Source organism: Xyrauchen texanus, chromosome 9 (assembly GCF_025860055.1).
Source record: "Xyrauchen texanus isolate HMW12.3.18 chromosome 9, RBS_HiC_50CHRs, whole genome shotgun sequence".
In the NCBI taxonomy this organism is placed as follows: Eukaryota; Metazoa; Chordata; class Actinopteri; order Cypriniformes; family Catostomidae; genus Xyrauchen; species Xyrauchen texanus.
This window is the reverse complement of record NC_068284.1, coordinates 24,503,351-24,517,500: the sequence shown is the minus strand read 5'-3', so window position 1 is coordinate 24,517,500 and position 14,150 is coordinate 24,503,351. Positions and strand designations below refer to the sequence as shown.

Genomic DNA, 14,150 nt, shown 5'->3' with positions numbered 1-14,150 from the left:
GTAAATGTAGTTGGTTATACAAAAAATGTATGACGTAAAGTCATGCACTACAGTACAAGTGTTTAGATTTCATAAGATAGCATTGTGTGAGGAACAGGACAAAAAGTTAGTGTTTATGAAGCACGAACTGTGAGATTTGTTTGAAAGTGAACAAAATGTACTGTGGTTGTAGCACCTCTAGTGGTTATTTCACCAGGAAACTGCTTGAAAACATACAACGAGCCACGAAAAATTATTTTGCAAAAATGTACAGTAGGTATGGTAATGTTATTCTATGAGACCAGGTTGGAAAGTTAGGGTATGAAAGAAAAATACACACTACCGTATGCATCCATAATAAGTACACGCTACAAAGTTTCGGGAGTGAAAACAGCATTTAAGTGCAGGAGTCAATCCCCTAAATTTTCATTCCATGTGTGTTACTCTCGCATTTGAGATGATTGATAAGGGATATCCATAGCAACGCTGCAGCCTCTCGCACCTGTGAACAAGAAACAAGAATACCACCAGTTTAACAGTTTGGTGCTCACTATTTTTGAGCGAAAGATTATCCACCAGAGATGTATTATCATCTGGCAATGTTTAGTTAACAGCTGTAGACTGAATCACTGTTTTGTTTATGTGTTAAACAGCGCGTGTGCTTTCTCTGGACTGTGATGGACATGATACCCTGAGACTGCAGGGCTGATGAGAGAAATGACAGTGGAGAGAGAGACTGGAATATATAAATAAATTAAGACACATGCCTCCGTTTGTGGGATTTACACCAGGAGAAAAAGACGCATGTCACACACACCATTAACCATGCCATTAACAACTAATTGTTCAATTTAGTTCAGTACACACTACGTGGAATTTCTGAAAATGCGGTTGTCACTACCTGAAGTTTTCGGGAGTTCATTTGGTTTTAGAATGTGCTTTGTCTAAATTGCCAAAAATATTTATTTTGATTGTGGATTTTCTAGTGCAACAGAAAATCACCAGTTTAGGCACAAAGGTAAACTGCACACAAAGACAAACTACCTGTACCATCTTAATGTATATTTCTACAGTAGCTGTGACTAATGTTTATTTAAAATGTGACATCAACAGTGAAAGATGATGATTGCCTGTCATGTCAAGATGTGCATAAAAAAGGAACAGTTGTCTGTGCCAAAAGGGATGCCCCATTTCTTCATCAATATTTTTACCTGTCAATGTCCTGCATAATTCTGCAGGGCATCTAAACCCTCTGATTCATTATTTATGATAAGTGATTTTCAAAGGTGAGTGTCAAAGGGTTTTTGGATTCAACATAAAAAGCAGTTGACGTCTGCTCCTTCTCAGTCATTGGAGTTGTCCATACAGAAAAACTAAAACAATGTTATTGGATATGTCAAGGCAAATCAGGTCATGTTTATAGATGCTTTTGAAATGGCAATAGGAAAACGGAAAGAAAAGATGAAAGGTAACACGAATTCTGATAGCAAAGCAATGTGCACATAGAGGGCTAGGCAACTTTGCTAGAAGGTGCAGGGAGGTACAATGGTAATTCAGCACAATGTCTGCAATCATCAGTAACATACACCCGACAGTAAGTGAGACTGACAGAGCTGAACATACACTTCCACATGGCTGTCTCTATGTTTCCACGGTTATTGTCGAGAGTATCTTCAGCGACAAGCTCCTTATTGCACTGTAACTGCAAAAGCATTCAAAGCTTGACCCACCTTGAGGCACATTACAAGACTGGGAAATGAATTTTCAGCTAACAGAATGAGGGCGGATATTAATTAATCTGTAGAGTCTGTAAGAGAGTGAAGTTTTACTGCTGCATCAAAGCAGATTGGCTTTCATTTTATTGAGCAGCATTGTGGCTGTTAACTTTGCATTTTATTGGCTTGCAACTGGCATTAAAAGCAGTAAAAGCTCTGACAACTGTTACAGTATAAATCCTAAAATAATTGTTCCGAGCAATGAAAAAAAAAACATCAGACTGGTCACCACCAGTTGCACAATTACTGTAGGTTAAAAACAATATTAAGTGTAAAACGCTGTGGCAGAACTCACACATTCACATGTCTAAATCTGGTCAGTCACATGGAGTCACACCTTCAGTAGATCATATACTATAAGCTGAATAAATAATTCTGTCATTATCAGTGTAGGGTAGTTACAATAAAATATGAATCCACTACTATTGACTAATTATTTACAGATTACTTTACCAATAACTTTATTTAAAAATGAATCACATTACTAAATACTTTAAAGTTACCTCCTAAAACATTTCTGCTCAACAAATTCTAAATAATGTCTATATTTCTTCCTTGTTCATTGTTACACACAAGTCATACACTCAGAACCTCACATTTCTCCTTCACAATGACTGTTTACGGGGCCATAATTAATGTATTCTACATATAATATATTAGAAATAAGCATAAGCCTATAATGTACTTAAAAAAATTATATTTATTGAAAGTCAATAACTGTAATCTGATTTCAATCACTTAAAAAGTCATTAATTACACTACTTTTTAAATAAAAGTAACTAATAACTTTGTAATTGGATTACACCCCTAAAATGTTCTACTTCAAATTACTAATGAAAATTAATGGTGTCAGAGGCTGTAATTTTGCCTTACCTCTCCTTTTATTTTCCACAGAAGAAAGCAATACGTGTTTGAAACAAAATGAGGGTGATTAAAAAAAATTAAATAGGTGCACTATTCCTTTAAAGGGTAACTAAACCCTAAACCAACTTTTTTTAGTTAATGATCTGTAAGCATGGGGCTTTATTAGTACTGGTAATTGATTCAAGTAATTTTTTTGACATTTGTGTATAAAGTGTTTTAATTCTACAATATATGGCGTAAAAACGTCTGAGTGCTGCCCTCTTCAGGTTGAACGGTGGCTACTGCAGTTGCATTTTCCTGGCTGTTGCGGTACTTCGTGATGTAAGCGGTGACAGCTGACGTAAGCAGGTTCCAGCTCACCACGCCAGATTCATGTACATGTGGTCTTGCGACTGTGTGAGGAATAATATTAACATAGATAATATCCCCCCCCCCGCTCAGCCCCGCACTTGGTTCGTTCCCTCTGTCCCCGCCGGGGTCTGCCCACTTTTCCTGCATTTTCAAATATTTCTAGTGGGTGGAGTCAGACTCTGAGCAGGTGTTTAGTTACCCTTTAAAGTGCTATTAGTGTTAAAAGAGAGGAGTATATAAGTGTGTTTATGAATCAACATGAGTTAAATATTGTAGACTGTCTTCCACAGAATTGAAATCCCTCACTTACAGCTTAACTGAAGCCAAACGCATGTTTGTGCACATGGGTGAGAGTCTTTGCTCTGATCAGAAGTGCAGCGTACTTAAAGTGCATACATAGTCATTAATAAGCATGATAACAAAGCTGCCTGTGCATGCTTCACCCATGATGCACGATGGGAACATTCGTCACATATCCTGCCTTGTTATGCACCCAAAGTCTTTTTCTATCCCCTTCAAAAAAAGAGTGAGGAAGATAATTGAAACATGCTCACTCAGGGAGTTGAGTAAAAGAGATTAGACAAAAGCAATGGAAATAAAAGAATTAGATGGACGAGGCAGAGAAGATGGAAAATTACTTACAGAGGGACTTTGACACAGAGGGTACTTTGCATGAGAAGTATCCATAGTGCCATAATACCCACTAATGCAAATCTCTCCTGCATCCTTTAGATGCTGCTTGTGGTTCACCATGCCAAGACGAACAGACGTTGCTCTCTCTTTCTCTCTCTCTCTCTGCTCTCTCTGTTCCTGTGTTTTCTCCACCAGCTAAGCCATCAAAGCAATCAGAGAAGCTATGAGATTGCAGATTTAGATATAAGCTTCAGCGAATGCCAAGCTACTGAGTGGATTCTTCAAAGGAAAATTGATTAAAAAAAATTAAAAGGTCTGTTAGATGTAATAGATAAAAAGAAAAACAGGCTTCTTATTGTTATGCTATGAGCAATGGATTCATTGCAAAAACCATTAAGGGTTTGGAATGCACTATTAGGACAGTGAAAACAATAATCATTCCATAACAAAATGAGAATTAGGGAATCTGGAGAGAAATGATTGGTATGAGATGCAGACTGGTCAGCTCTGTGCACACCGTAGTGCTGCCAACTGACAAAATAAAGACAATGAATCATTTAGTGGGTAGTGAGATGAATAAGAGCCAGTGTGAATCATTCAGCCATATTGAGTCAGAAGTGAGTTTGAAGTGGGGTGAAAACTCAATCACATTATATTAAGAGATCAGCCACAACTTCAAAGCTCACCCTAGGCAGGCAGAGGGTTGAATTTCAAAGACACATTGTAGGTGGTAAAAAGGTAGTAGGTTAAGAATGTCTCATGAAGTACCTCAGGACACAGTTTAAATCTGAGCTCTGCCACTTGAAATGGACTTTCAGATTCAATTAATCTCTCATCTTTTTGCAGGTGCATCAAAATGGAGAAAAACGTAGCTATAACAAAATGTACACCAACCCAAAGCCATCAAAAACACCCCTCAGCTTACTTGTTCAATTAGTTTTGATGGGTCAGAGAATTCTCGGCTTAGAGCATTTGGGAATTAACCCAAATCCAGATGGTATTAAACCACATACAGAACACAGTTGTGTATATTTAACGTCTGAATGTCCTAGGTTGCTGTAAAGCAAAATTGAGCCTTCCTGACCCCACAAGTGCTGCTCAGAGCACATTCTCCCTCACCTGGAGCACCCCTGCTCTTACTACCTCTTTACGGTCACAGACCTCAGTGGCCCATATGCTCTTATCTCAGCCCTGCACATGTGGGAGATTACAGACCATCTCCTCCAGGTATTTCACACTTTATTTACACCCTCAGCCTGTATAATGGAGCAATCCAGGCTGCAGACAATCACAGCAGCAATGCACTGATGATCAGCATTGTTTAGGCTGGGAATAGGTGGAGAATTGGTAGCATGTGTGCATGGCAGTTTACTGAGAAAGAGTGGTATACAGTAGCATAGACCACCTCTATGAATATTAAGTGTTGTCATATCTGTTGTTTTCAGAAATGTGTATTTTTGTGCAATTTCTTGAGGTTGTGTGATTAAAATCCACAGCACGTTTTTATACAGTATGTAAATAACAGTCAATTTACACTGTAAAAAGTGGTAACATGCAATAGTTATCTTAGGTAACTATTTCTACCTGACCTAACCCTTAAAAATTGTTTAGGTGCAACATAATGTGTTCAGGTTGGTTGAGAGATGTTAAATCATATTTTGACTTGAATCAGTAAATTTAGACATTACCACATGAAAAAAACTATTTTTCAGTTGAAAAGCTCTTTTTCCCCACAATTGATTTCTATTGGAAATATGACGTCATTCTATTTTACAATGTGAGTACTGAAAATGTATCTACTCTTGCATTTCTTTTACATATTGTCTACAAAGTGGGATATGTCTCTACAATAAAAAAGGCAGATGTTATTTGAACCCTGGTGCAAATAAAGGTAGATACTATTTACACAATAATACAAGTAGTGGCAAAGAAATATATATTATTTGCACCACAACCCTGGTACAAATACAGGTTAATGCTATTTGTATCCAGGTGCAAATAGTGGCAGATACTACATGCACCCCTAATTAAATACTAACCTACAGAATAGGGGCATCACTGCAGCTTGTTTAATGTGTTTATTTAGAGTCCTGCAGACAACCCCTACCCCTAAACCTCACTAGAGAAGCACCGATAACACTTTTTCTCCTCCGATATGATTCCAATATCTGAAATCTCAGAATTGGCCGATGCCGATTCCAATCCGATACCAGTGTTGTTTTTTCATAATCAGTTTAGAATAATACCTCATCTATACCTCAATGTGTGGAACTAATTGGAGGTACTCTTTTATATGTAAATAAACACAAACCTCTAACTACACATTATTCCAATATAAATGTATAGCCTATTAGAAAAACTTTATATTTCTAAACTAATAATAATAATAATCAATTACTATAACTATTAATATTATTAACTTTCAGAATTTTAAAATACAACAGTAAGATATTTCAGTCATGCACCTTTAACTTTAAAAGCCTCAAGTTTTTATTTTGATGGTCAGAACACTCTAGGAAGCCTGTAAGTGTCTGTAGGCTAGTTCACAGTAGTTCAATTCAATTGATATTCAAATTATGGTAAAATGCTCCTCTGGTTCCGTTCTATATGCATGTTAAGTGAACCAAACAATTGAGCATCTACATCTGATATGTTGTTCTTGAGCAGAGCTCAAATATGAAAAAATGTGAGCTCTGAGGGCTGAAAATACCTGCGACAGCCCCACCAGCCTGTGCATTTATGTATGTGTCAACCGGGGCGGAGCCAGGAGTTTTTCAAAAGGGTGGGGCAAGTAATCAGTCTGTGGTGGCACAGAAATTTTCGGGCAGCATTTTGTATCGTCGGACTGTGGGGGCGGGGCGGGGGGGTGGATATATTGACACCCGGCACACAGAGGTTTGGCGACCTTGGTGTGCGTACATGTTAAGTTTGTACATTTGTACAGAGATAATTTCACCTCTAAAGAACGAAATTGTATAAAAAATACCTGAAAAAAATTACTGAAACAGCAATTGCGAGTGGGATGGCCAATGGGGTGGCCAGGCTTCGGTCCATGGTTGCCACTGCCATCCCTGGCCACCCCTAGCTCTGCCACTGGTGTCAACAGAGTAGCGACATTCACTAAAATGTTATGCACATACTGTATTTTTACTGATTAAATGCAGCCTTTTGCGATTCACTATCGCATGTCTTCGAGTGGCTTTGAATAAACTGCAAGAGTCATATGGACTACTTTAATTGTGCTTTTATGGTTCTTTTATGACATTTTTGGAGCTTGAGAGTTACGAACATGACACACAGTATCGGATTTGGATCGGGCTCGTCGGACCGATACCCGATCTGTCTAGGGGATCAGATCGGTGTATCCCTAAACCTAACCTTCCTTTACATGGTTTCACTATGGTAACCAGAGCATCACCATGGTATTTTGTAGTAAAATTATAACCACAAATTTAAACATGGTTACTTACTACAATATTACTATAGTAAAAACTAGCTTTATATTTATTTGTATATATTATTATTATTATAAACAGTATTAAAGAAAATATTAAGAGTGGAGACAGGAAACAGTATGGGAATAAGTGTGCGCCAAACGTGGACTCGAACCTGGGTCAAAAAAAGCACGGTCACACCAGCATTACGCCCCACACTACTGCAACAACAATTAGGGATGGACATTTAGAGTAATTTTGTAATTGAGTACTTTGACATAAAAAACGAGTAATCAATTACTTGAAAGTTGAAATTTAAGTTACATTTTTTACTTTTGAATCTGTTTTTCTTATAAAAAATTAGCACAATTTATAAACAACAAGATCTAGATTCAAAAGTGAAAAAAGAAACTGCACTAACACATGGAGACATACTGTACATTCCAAGTCTTCTGAAGTGATGCAATCACTTTAAATAATTTTTCTGGGTTGAATTAACAGCAAGATTTAAATGAGGAAAGTAGTTTCATTGTTGTCCATGGCAGGCAAATGCACAAAGGAAAATCAAATTGCAATATTTCATTTCATATTAAAAGCCGAACAAGTACTCGATTAATCGTTTACTTGTGCACGTTTCAATAGACTATTAGGGTGCAAATAGCTGCACTGTGTGACAGGTTCTATTTACACCTGCCTGCAAATAGTCACTCAGAACAAATGAAGGTAACCTAAATATTGTGTTTCATGTGGTAACATCTAAATTAGGTTTAATTCAGTTAAAAAGTCTTAATTAAGATGGCTAGCTCAATCTGACTACATTAAGTTACACCAACTAATGTAACTTTTATGGGTTAGTCAAGTAACATATCATATTATTTGTTATCATGGTCCTCTAATGCCTAGGCATGATTTCAATAATGGGTTACTCTTAGAAAGGTCATTTTTTTCTGTGATCACAAGTTAAGACTGCAATGGCAAAAGGCCATGCTATACTGTAATGAGGAGGGCATCCATGAGATAATGACACCTTTTGCGCAAATTAATGTCTTCATTTAGGTGTACATGAACAAGGTCATTTTGGAGTTCCACTCTGGATGTTAAGAGCTAGGGTTGAACTGAAAATCAACATTTGGGTAGTCTCTCTTGAGTTAAGGATTCATTAAGCTTAATAACCCTCCCAGCAGTTGTCCATTGGTGAGCTAACAATGAGGCATAATTGAGAAACGCCTTTGGATTAGAATGTAATTTTATTCAAAGGGACAAAATGAGTTTTTCATGTGCTAATCTTCCTTTTGTACTTCAATAGAATGGAGACAAGTTAATGAGCACTCAAGCATAGATGAGCAGAATAATTTTTCTAGACAAAACAGGCCCAGAATATTTGGTCAGCAAATAAAATAAATTAGGACGCTCTAAAAATATGGTAATCTACCCCATGTTTGATTGGCTGGGGGGAATATATTCACGGAAATGAGAGAAACTGTATTTGAACCAATAAGGCGGAAATTGTGAATTCAGACTAATACTCAGCAAAGGACACCAGTGGATAGCTATTTTTTTCTTCTTTAAAACCCCAAAAGGGGAAGCTATTCACCAGGATAAAGATTATTACTTTGGAAGCTAAAAGCGTTCAGACAGCATGAAGTCTATGCAATATCCTGGGGTAGCCACCTAAAATAAATGAGCATACTTGTTCTCATATGGGCCAGGGAAATTTGTAGCATTACATTTGTCTTTACTATTAATTTGTTAAAGATACTTGGAATGTTAATGACTCCACTATGATGCCTAAAGCCAAGCCTTGCTTTGTCAGGAAAAAATATATTTCTAATGATTTCTAAAAATGATGCACTAATGATTTCACACCACCTGAGGGCTGTGTCAAAATGGAGCAATCACAAAAAATTTTGTGAATAATTTTAATTAATCACAGAAATGGGCCTGGTTATGTTTCAACTCTGGCTTAGAGTTACACAATATATGAAGTCGCTTGTGCAAGCTGCCTGCAAATGTACACTAAAAGATACAAAAGACTGACTGACACTTTATAAGATGTAGAATATCCATCCATCCATCCATCCATCGTCAACCGCTTATCCTGTGTACAGGGTCGCGGGGGGCTGGAGCCTATCCCAGCTAACATTGGGCGAAAGGCGGGGGACACCCTGGACAGGTCGCCAGTCCATCGCAGGATGTAGAATATATCATGCTCTTATTTATATATGTAACATCTTATAAAGTCGAGTCTCGCTGCTGACCCGCTGTTCAAGTCTCTTTATGCAAAATCAGGGGTGTCTTTCTTCCTTTGTGTACATATGCAGGCAGAGTTTGATGGGAGGAAAATCTTTTGAGGTTTTCCTGCTAGGAGAAACCGCTGCAACTGGCTGCACTGCTGGAGAGAGAAACAACTGGTGTGACTGGCATCCTCTCCGTTTGCTGCTTAGAATTGTAATGAGAGTCCACACAGCTCAACATTGAGCCCTAAACAGCATTGGGATTGTTCCAATGGAATACACCAGGATCTCTGTGTCCAGCCTCTCATTCAAAAACTGGGAAAACACTATGAAACCATTCACTCTGTGTCTCCCTCTCTTAAAATGTAACCTGTAATATCTGTTTGGGAGTTCACAAGGTAGAACAGTTTGCTGTCAGCTCTCAGCCCATTTTCTGTATCATTACACGCTTCCTAGAATATTTTGTCAGGTAACCTAAAATGAGCTTCATGTGGTATCACCTAAATTATCTGTCTAAAATATTATTATTATGTCTGAATCAGCCTATCCTCATTAAGTAACAAAATAAAAGTAATTCTGAAGCATTATCAGGTAGAAATATATAGGTAAACACTGCATGTTACAATTTACAGTGTTGGTTTCCAGGATTATGTTTATAACAAGAGTGGCAATTAGTAGGGAATATTTTTTTTTTTTAAAGAAAAAATTAAAAAAAAGTGACAAAACTAAACAAAAAGTAAAATGCTAGAAAAAAGGATAGTACGCAGACAAAACACGTTATCTTTTTTTGAAAATAGAAGTTCTTTTAATTACACTTGACATGGCTTCTAAAAAACACTCCTACACGAGACTGAAAAAAATGGTAGAAGATGTCTCGTGCATGTTTATATACACTCACTGAGCACTTTATTAGGAACACCTGTTCACCTACTTATCGCGTGGCAGCAATGCAATGCATAAAATCGTCAGGAGCTTCAGTTGTTCACATCAACCATCAGAATGGGGGGATTAGGGATGTGCACGAATAGTCGAATACTTGAGTATTCGTTCTGCAATAATTATTCTAAAAGTAAAAATACTATTCGAATTTCACAAAGTTTTGCTTTGCTGGCATATATATATATATATATATATATATATATATATATATATATATATATATATATATATATATATATATATACAGTGAGATGCATGTTAAATCCTGAACACACAAACAAAAACTGGCAGTTATAACAGAATGCACTGGGTGGCACTATTGAGTGTGGACACAAGTTGAACACATTTGATGAGCAAACGGTTCTATCAGTACGTTTAGATGGACACCGGTTAAAGCAGTTTATGCAAGAAAGCTGGGTTCCTGCTTAAATGTACTGGATAAGCAGTGTACACTTTACTCCCATAAATGTGCAGCTCGACAGAAAAAGCAGCAAACTAGCCACCGCGATGCTTCTGTAAACAACAAAACTATGCTAGCGGAGGTAAGGGACATTCCATCATTTAAACTGGTGTGTATAAATGAGAATAGTCTACTGAGCATGTGGATATGCTTGTTTTTCTCAACAAAAACATGACTTGAGATACAATACACATATAACATTTGTCAAGTGTTTATACTCGTCCTGTATGTTAATTGTGTCAGTCTACTTTATTAGCGGTTTCTTTTTCTTCGCTTAGCGTGAGCTTAAATGCTTTCATTCTATTCTTTTTTGTTTTCACGCAATGCTTGTTTAAATGTTATCAACTAAAAACACAGGACATAATATAAGCTTGTTTTGGATACAATTAGAAGCTTTTTTTTTTTTTAAATGGTGACGCAATGTTTCTGACTAAAAAAAATAATATTTTACAACATTTCACATTAATTATCTTCATTTAAATAATAGAATGATCGAGTATTCATTTTTTATGAGCTTAAATATTCGAATACCAAATTACAAATGGAATGCCCATCCCTAGAAAAAATTTGATCTCAGTGATTTCGACTGTGGCAGTATTGTTGGTGCCAGACGGGCTGGTTTGAGTATTTCTGAATCTGCTGATCTCCTGGGATTTTCACACACAACAGTCTCTAGGGTTTACTCAAAGTGGTGCCAAAACCAAAAAAAATCCAGTTTTGAGCGGCAGTTCTGCGGACAGAAACGCCTTGCTGATGAGAGAGATCAACGGTGAATGGCCAGACAGGTTTGAGCTGATTGAAAGGCTATGGTAACACAGATAACCACTATGTGCAATTGTAGTGAGCAGAATAGCATCTCAGAGTGCACAACACGTTAAATTTTGAGGCAGATGGGCTACAACAGTGTTAAAACACATCTGGAACTTTATTAGATTAGGAAGATTGGAAAACAGCGCAGATGGACGCAAAGCGTTCGGTGTGAACGGCCCCTTTCACACTAAAGGTGCGTACACACTGCCAGCGACTTTATCGCTGCAGGTCGCCAGTAGCTGGCGGTGAAGTAGCTAGTGGGTGTTCCCACTACTGGTTGCCTAGTCACGTTTATAAATTACATTCACGGATGCCATTCCATTGCTGTTGACAGCGAATCTCTTTTCTTGCCACTAAAAACAAACATTTTGGAGGGAAAAGACTAAATATAAATGGAATCAGTACATAAAATGCTTTATATCAAAGATGAATGAGAAACCAGGCGTGCTGTTTGCCAGAGCGGCTGTTTATCTGCGGCGAAAATGCAAATGCCGGTCTGTCTGGGTCCACAAAATCCCCGCGATCTCAGATACACCTTTCCACGCAGTATTTTTCTTAAAAATGTCCTTGTACGTGGGAAGAGACATATCATAGAGCACTGGAAAATTTCTAACAGCAAGAATTAGCCTTTCATCCATCTTTCCGTTACGGCAGGAGCTGAGCGAGAGAGAGAGAAGGATCACGTAAGCCCTCCCGTCTTCTCTCCTATTGGCTGTCGCTTCTGTTAGTCGCTCCAAAGTTGAACTTTTCTCAACTTTGTCGCGTCACTGGACACGCCCACATCTAGCGCCAACGGTCGCGACAGCTCGTGTCGCCGGAAGTCGCTGTGCTGGCATTGAAAATGAATGGTATTGAGTCGCTGTCGCGCGCGATGTCGCTGGCAGTGTGTACGCACCTTAATCCTTTTTTCGTTTGTAACCTTAACGACGCTAATCCACACTTAAACGTGGTTTTCCTCCACCGAAAACGGAGACTTTCTCCATAACCGCTTCTTTGGGAAAACGAATGATGTTAAGAAAATGAACAGTGTTTTAAAACTTTGATATTAGTACGCAGGTGGCCTGAAACGTTTAAATACGTCCTAGATTAGTTCACAAACACTAGATTAGCTTCGGTATTTACTCCCAAAAGCTAAAAAGACCGCTTAAAAATGAAATGAAGAATATTAGTAGACAACACGTAGAAATGAGTTTACTTCTCACCTGTGTTTTAAGAGGTTCGCCCTGTTCAATTATGCTGATGAAAGGTATTTCCAAAAACGAAGACATAAACTCCACTTGTATGAGCTCCTCGTGGTTCTGTGGGAAGGCGAGCACAGCGGAGACTCCTTGAACAACGATATCCTGGCACACGCACCTGAACATGGACTCCGGGTCTCCATTTAGCGGTTCTCGGGACAATACTTCCAAGCTCAGGTTGTACGGCAAGAAGTTGTTGCCACTTTGCCGGAGCTGGACCAAGGCGCGGTTGAGGGCGCCCTGTATCCTGGACTGTTGACGGGTCGGCAGGAGCGCACCCAAGCGCACTGTGTGCCCAATGCGTGCCAGGATGTGGCAAGGCTGGGGATGCAGATGGCAAGGGTAAATAAACATTTGGAGAGCGACCTGGAGCCCGACGTGAAGGTATGCCAAAAATCTGGAGAACACTAAATTCATTCTGCTCCTTTCGCAACTGGATTGAGGTTTCGTCACAAGATGGCATCGCTCTATTCTTGTCCAGTTTGTCTCGACTTTAATAGTTTTTACGTGCGCGCCGATGTAGCATCGGTTAAGATGCAACTGCAACCATTTCGTCTGCTCCAAGTGTTGAAAGCGAGATGGTCTGCCTGCGCGCCGAAGGGAGGAGGTGCTCTGCCACTTGAGATATTCTTAGCATCTGGTCGGAGGACAGATGCGTTGACTTGTCTCTTGGCTGTGGCCACGCCAGGTTTGGTACAATATCAGATTATGATCAAGGACAATATTAATATATATTCAAATCTTCATTTAATTAATCATTAAGTCAAGATAGCAGGTGTAAAATCCCATACGCAGCAGCTAGGTTGCCAAGGCAAATATTGCAGTTAATGATTTCAGTAGAGTCTTAGAAAGAGATAAAGCGTGACTGAGGCAATAATTGCCTCGTGAATTCAGACTGTTTGTCATAGTTCATGGACAATACCCCATTCATACAGTATTTAATAATAATAAAAAAAACAATGAATAGAAACAAGAATGTATTGTTCAGTAGAATTAATTTAAAGTGACATTTGTTTGCTGTAGAACAATAATCCAAATATATTAACTTGTCACTCTTTTTGAGAGCCAACATCAAATGCAAAGTATATAAATGTCAAAGGTTTTCATCTAAAACAAGGTTTAGCCAGACCGTTAGTGTATTTCTGGCCATTTGTATTATAACATCCCAATGCCCCCTTAAAGGAATATTCCGGGTTCAATAGTGCTCAATCAACAGCTTTTGTGGCATCATTTTGATTACCACAAAAATAATTTCAATTTATCCCCCCATTTCTTTCAAATCGAGGTTACAGTGAGGCACTTACGATGGAAATGAATGGTGACAGACATGTGAAGCTTATAATTTAATAAAAGCATGTACATTTATAGTTCTGTTAAAAATCATGTATTATTTGATGTGTAACATTGTTTTATTTATTGTTTACCAGGATTAC

At 38.2% G+C, this 14,150-nt stretch overlaps 1 protein-coding gene across 1 annotated transcript in view; it reads right to left on the bottom strand.

Annotated features, from left to right (window-relative positions):
• LOC127649775 (glutamate receptor ionotropic, NMDA 3B-like) overlaps positions 1–13,134 on the bottom strand; it is a 69,299-nt gene extending 56,165 nt beyond the window's left edge. Inside the window, exon 1 of the mRNA XM_052135008.1 lies at positions 12,682–13,134. Coding sequence (XP_051990968.1) covers positions 12,682–13,134 — 453 coding nt within the window. The remainder of the gene's footprint in view (positions 1–12,681) is intronic.
• Positions 13,135–14,150: the final 1,016 nt, after the last annotated feature.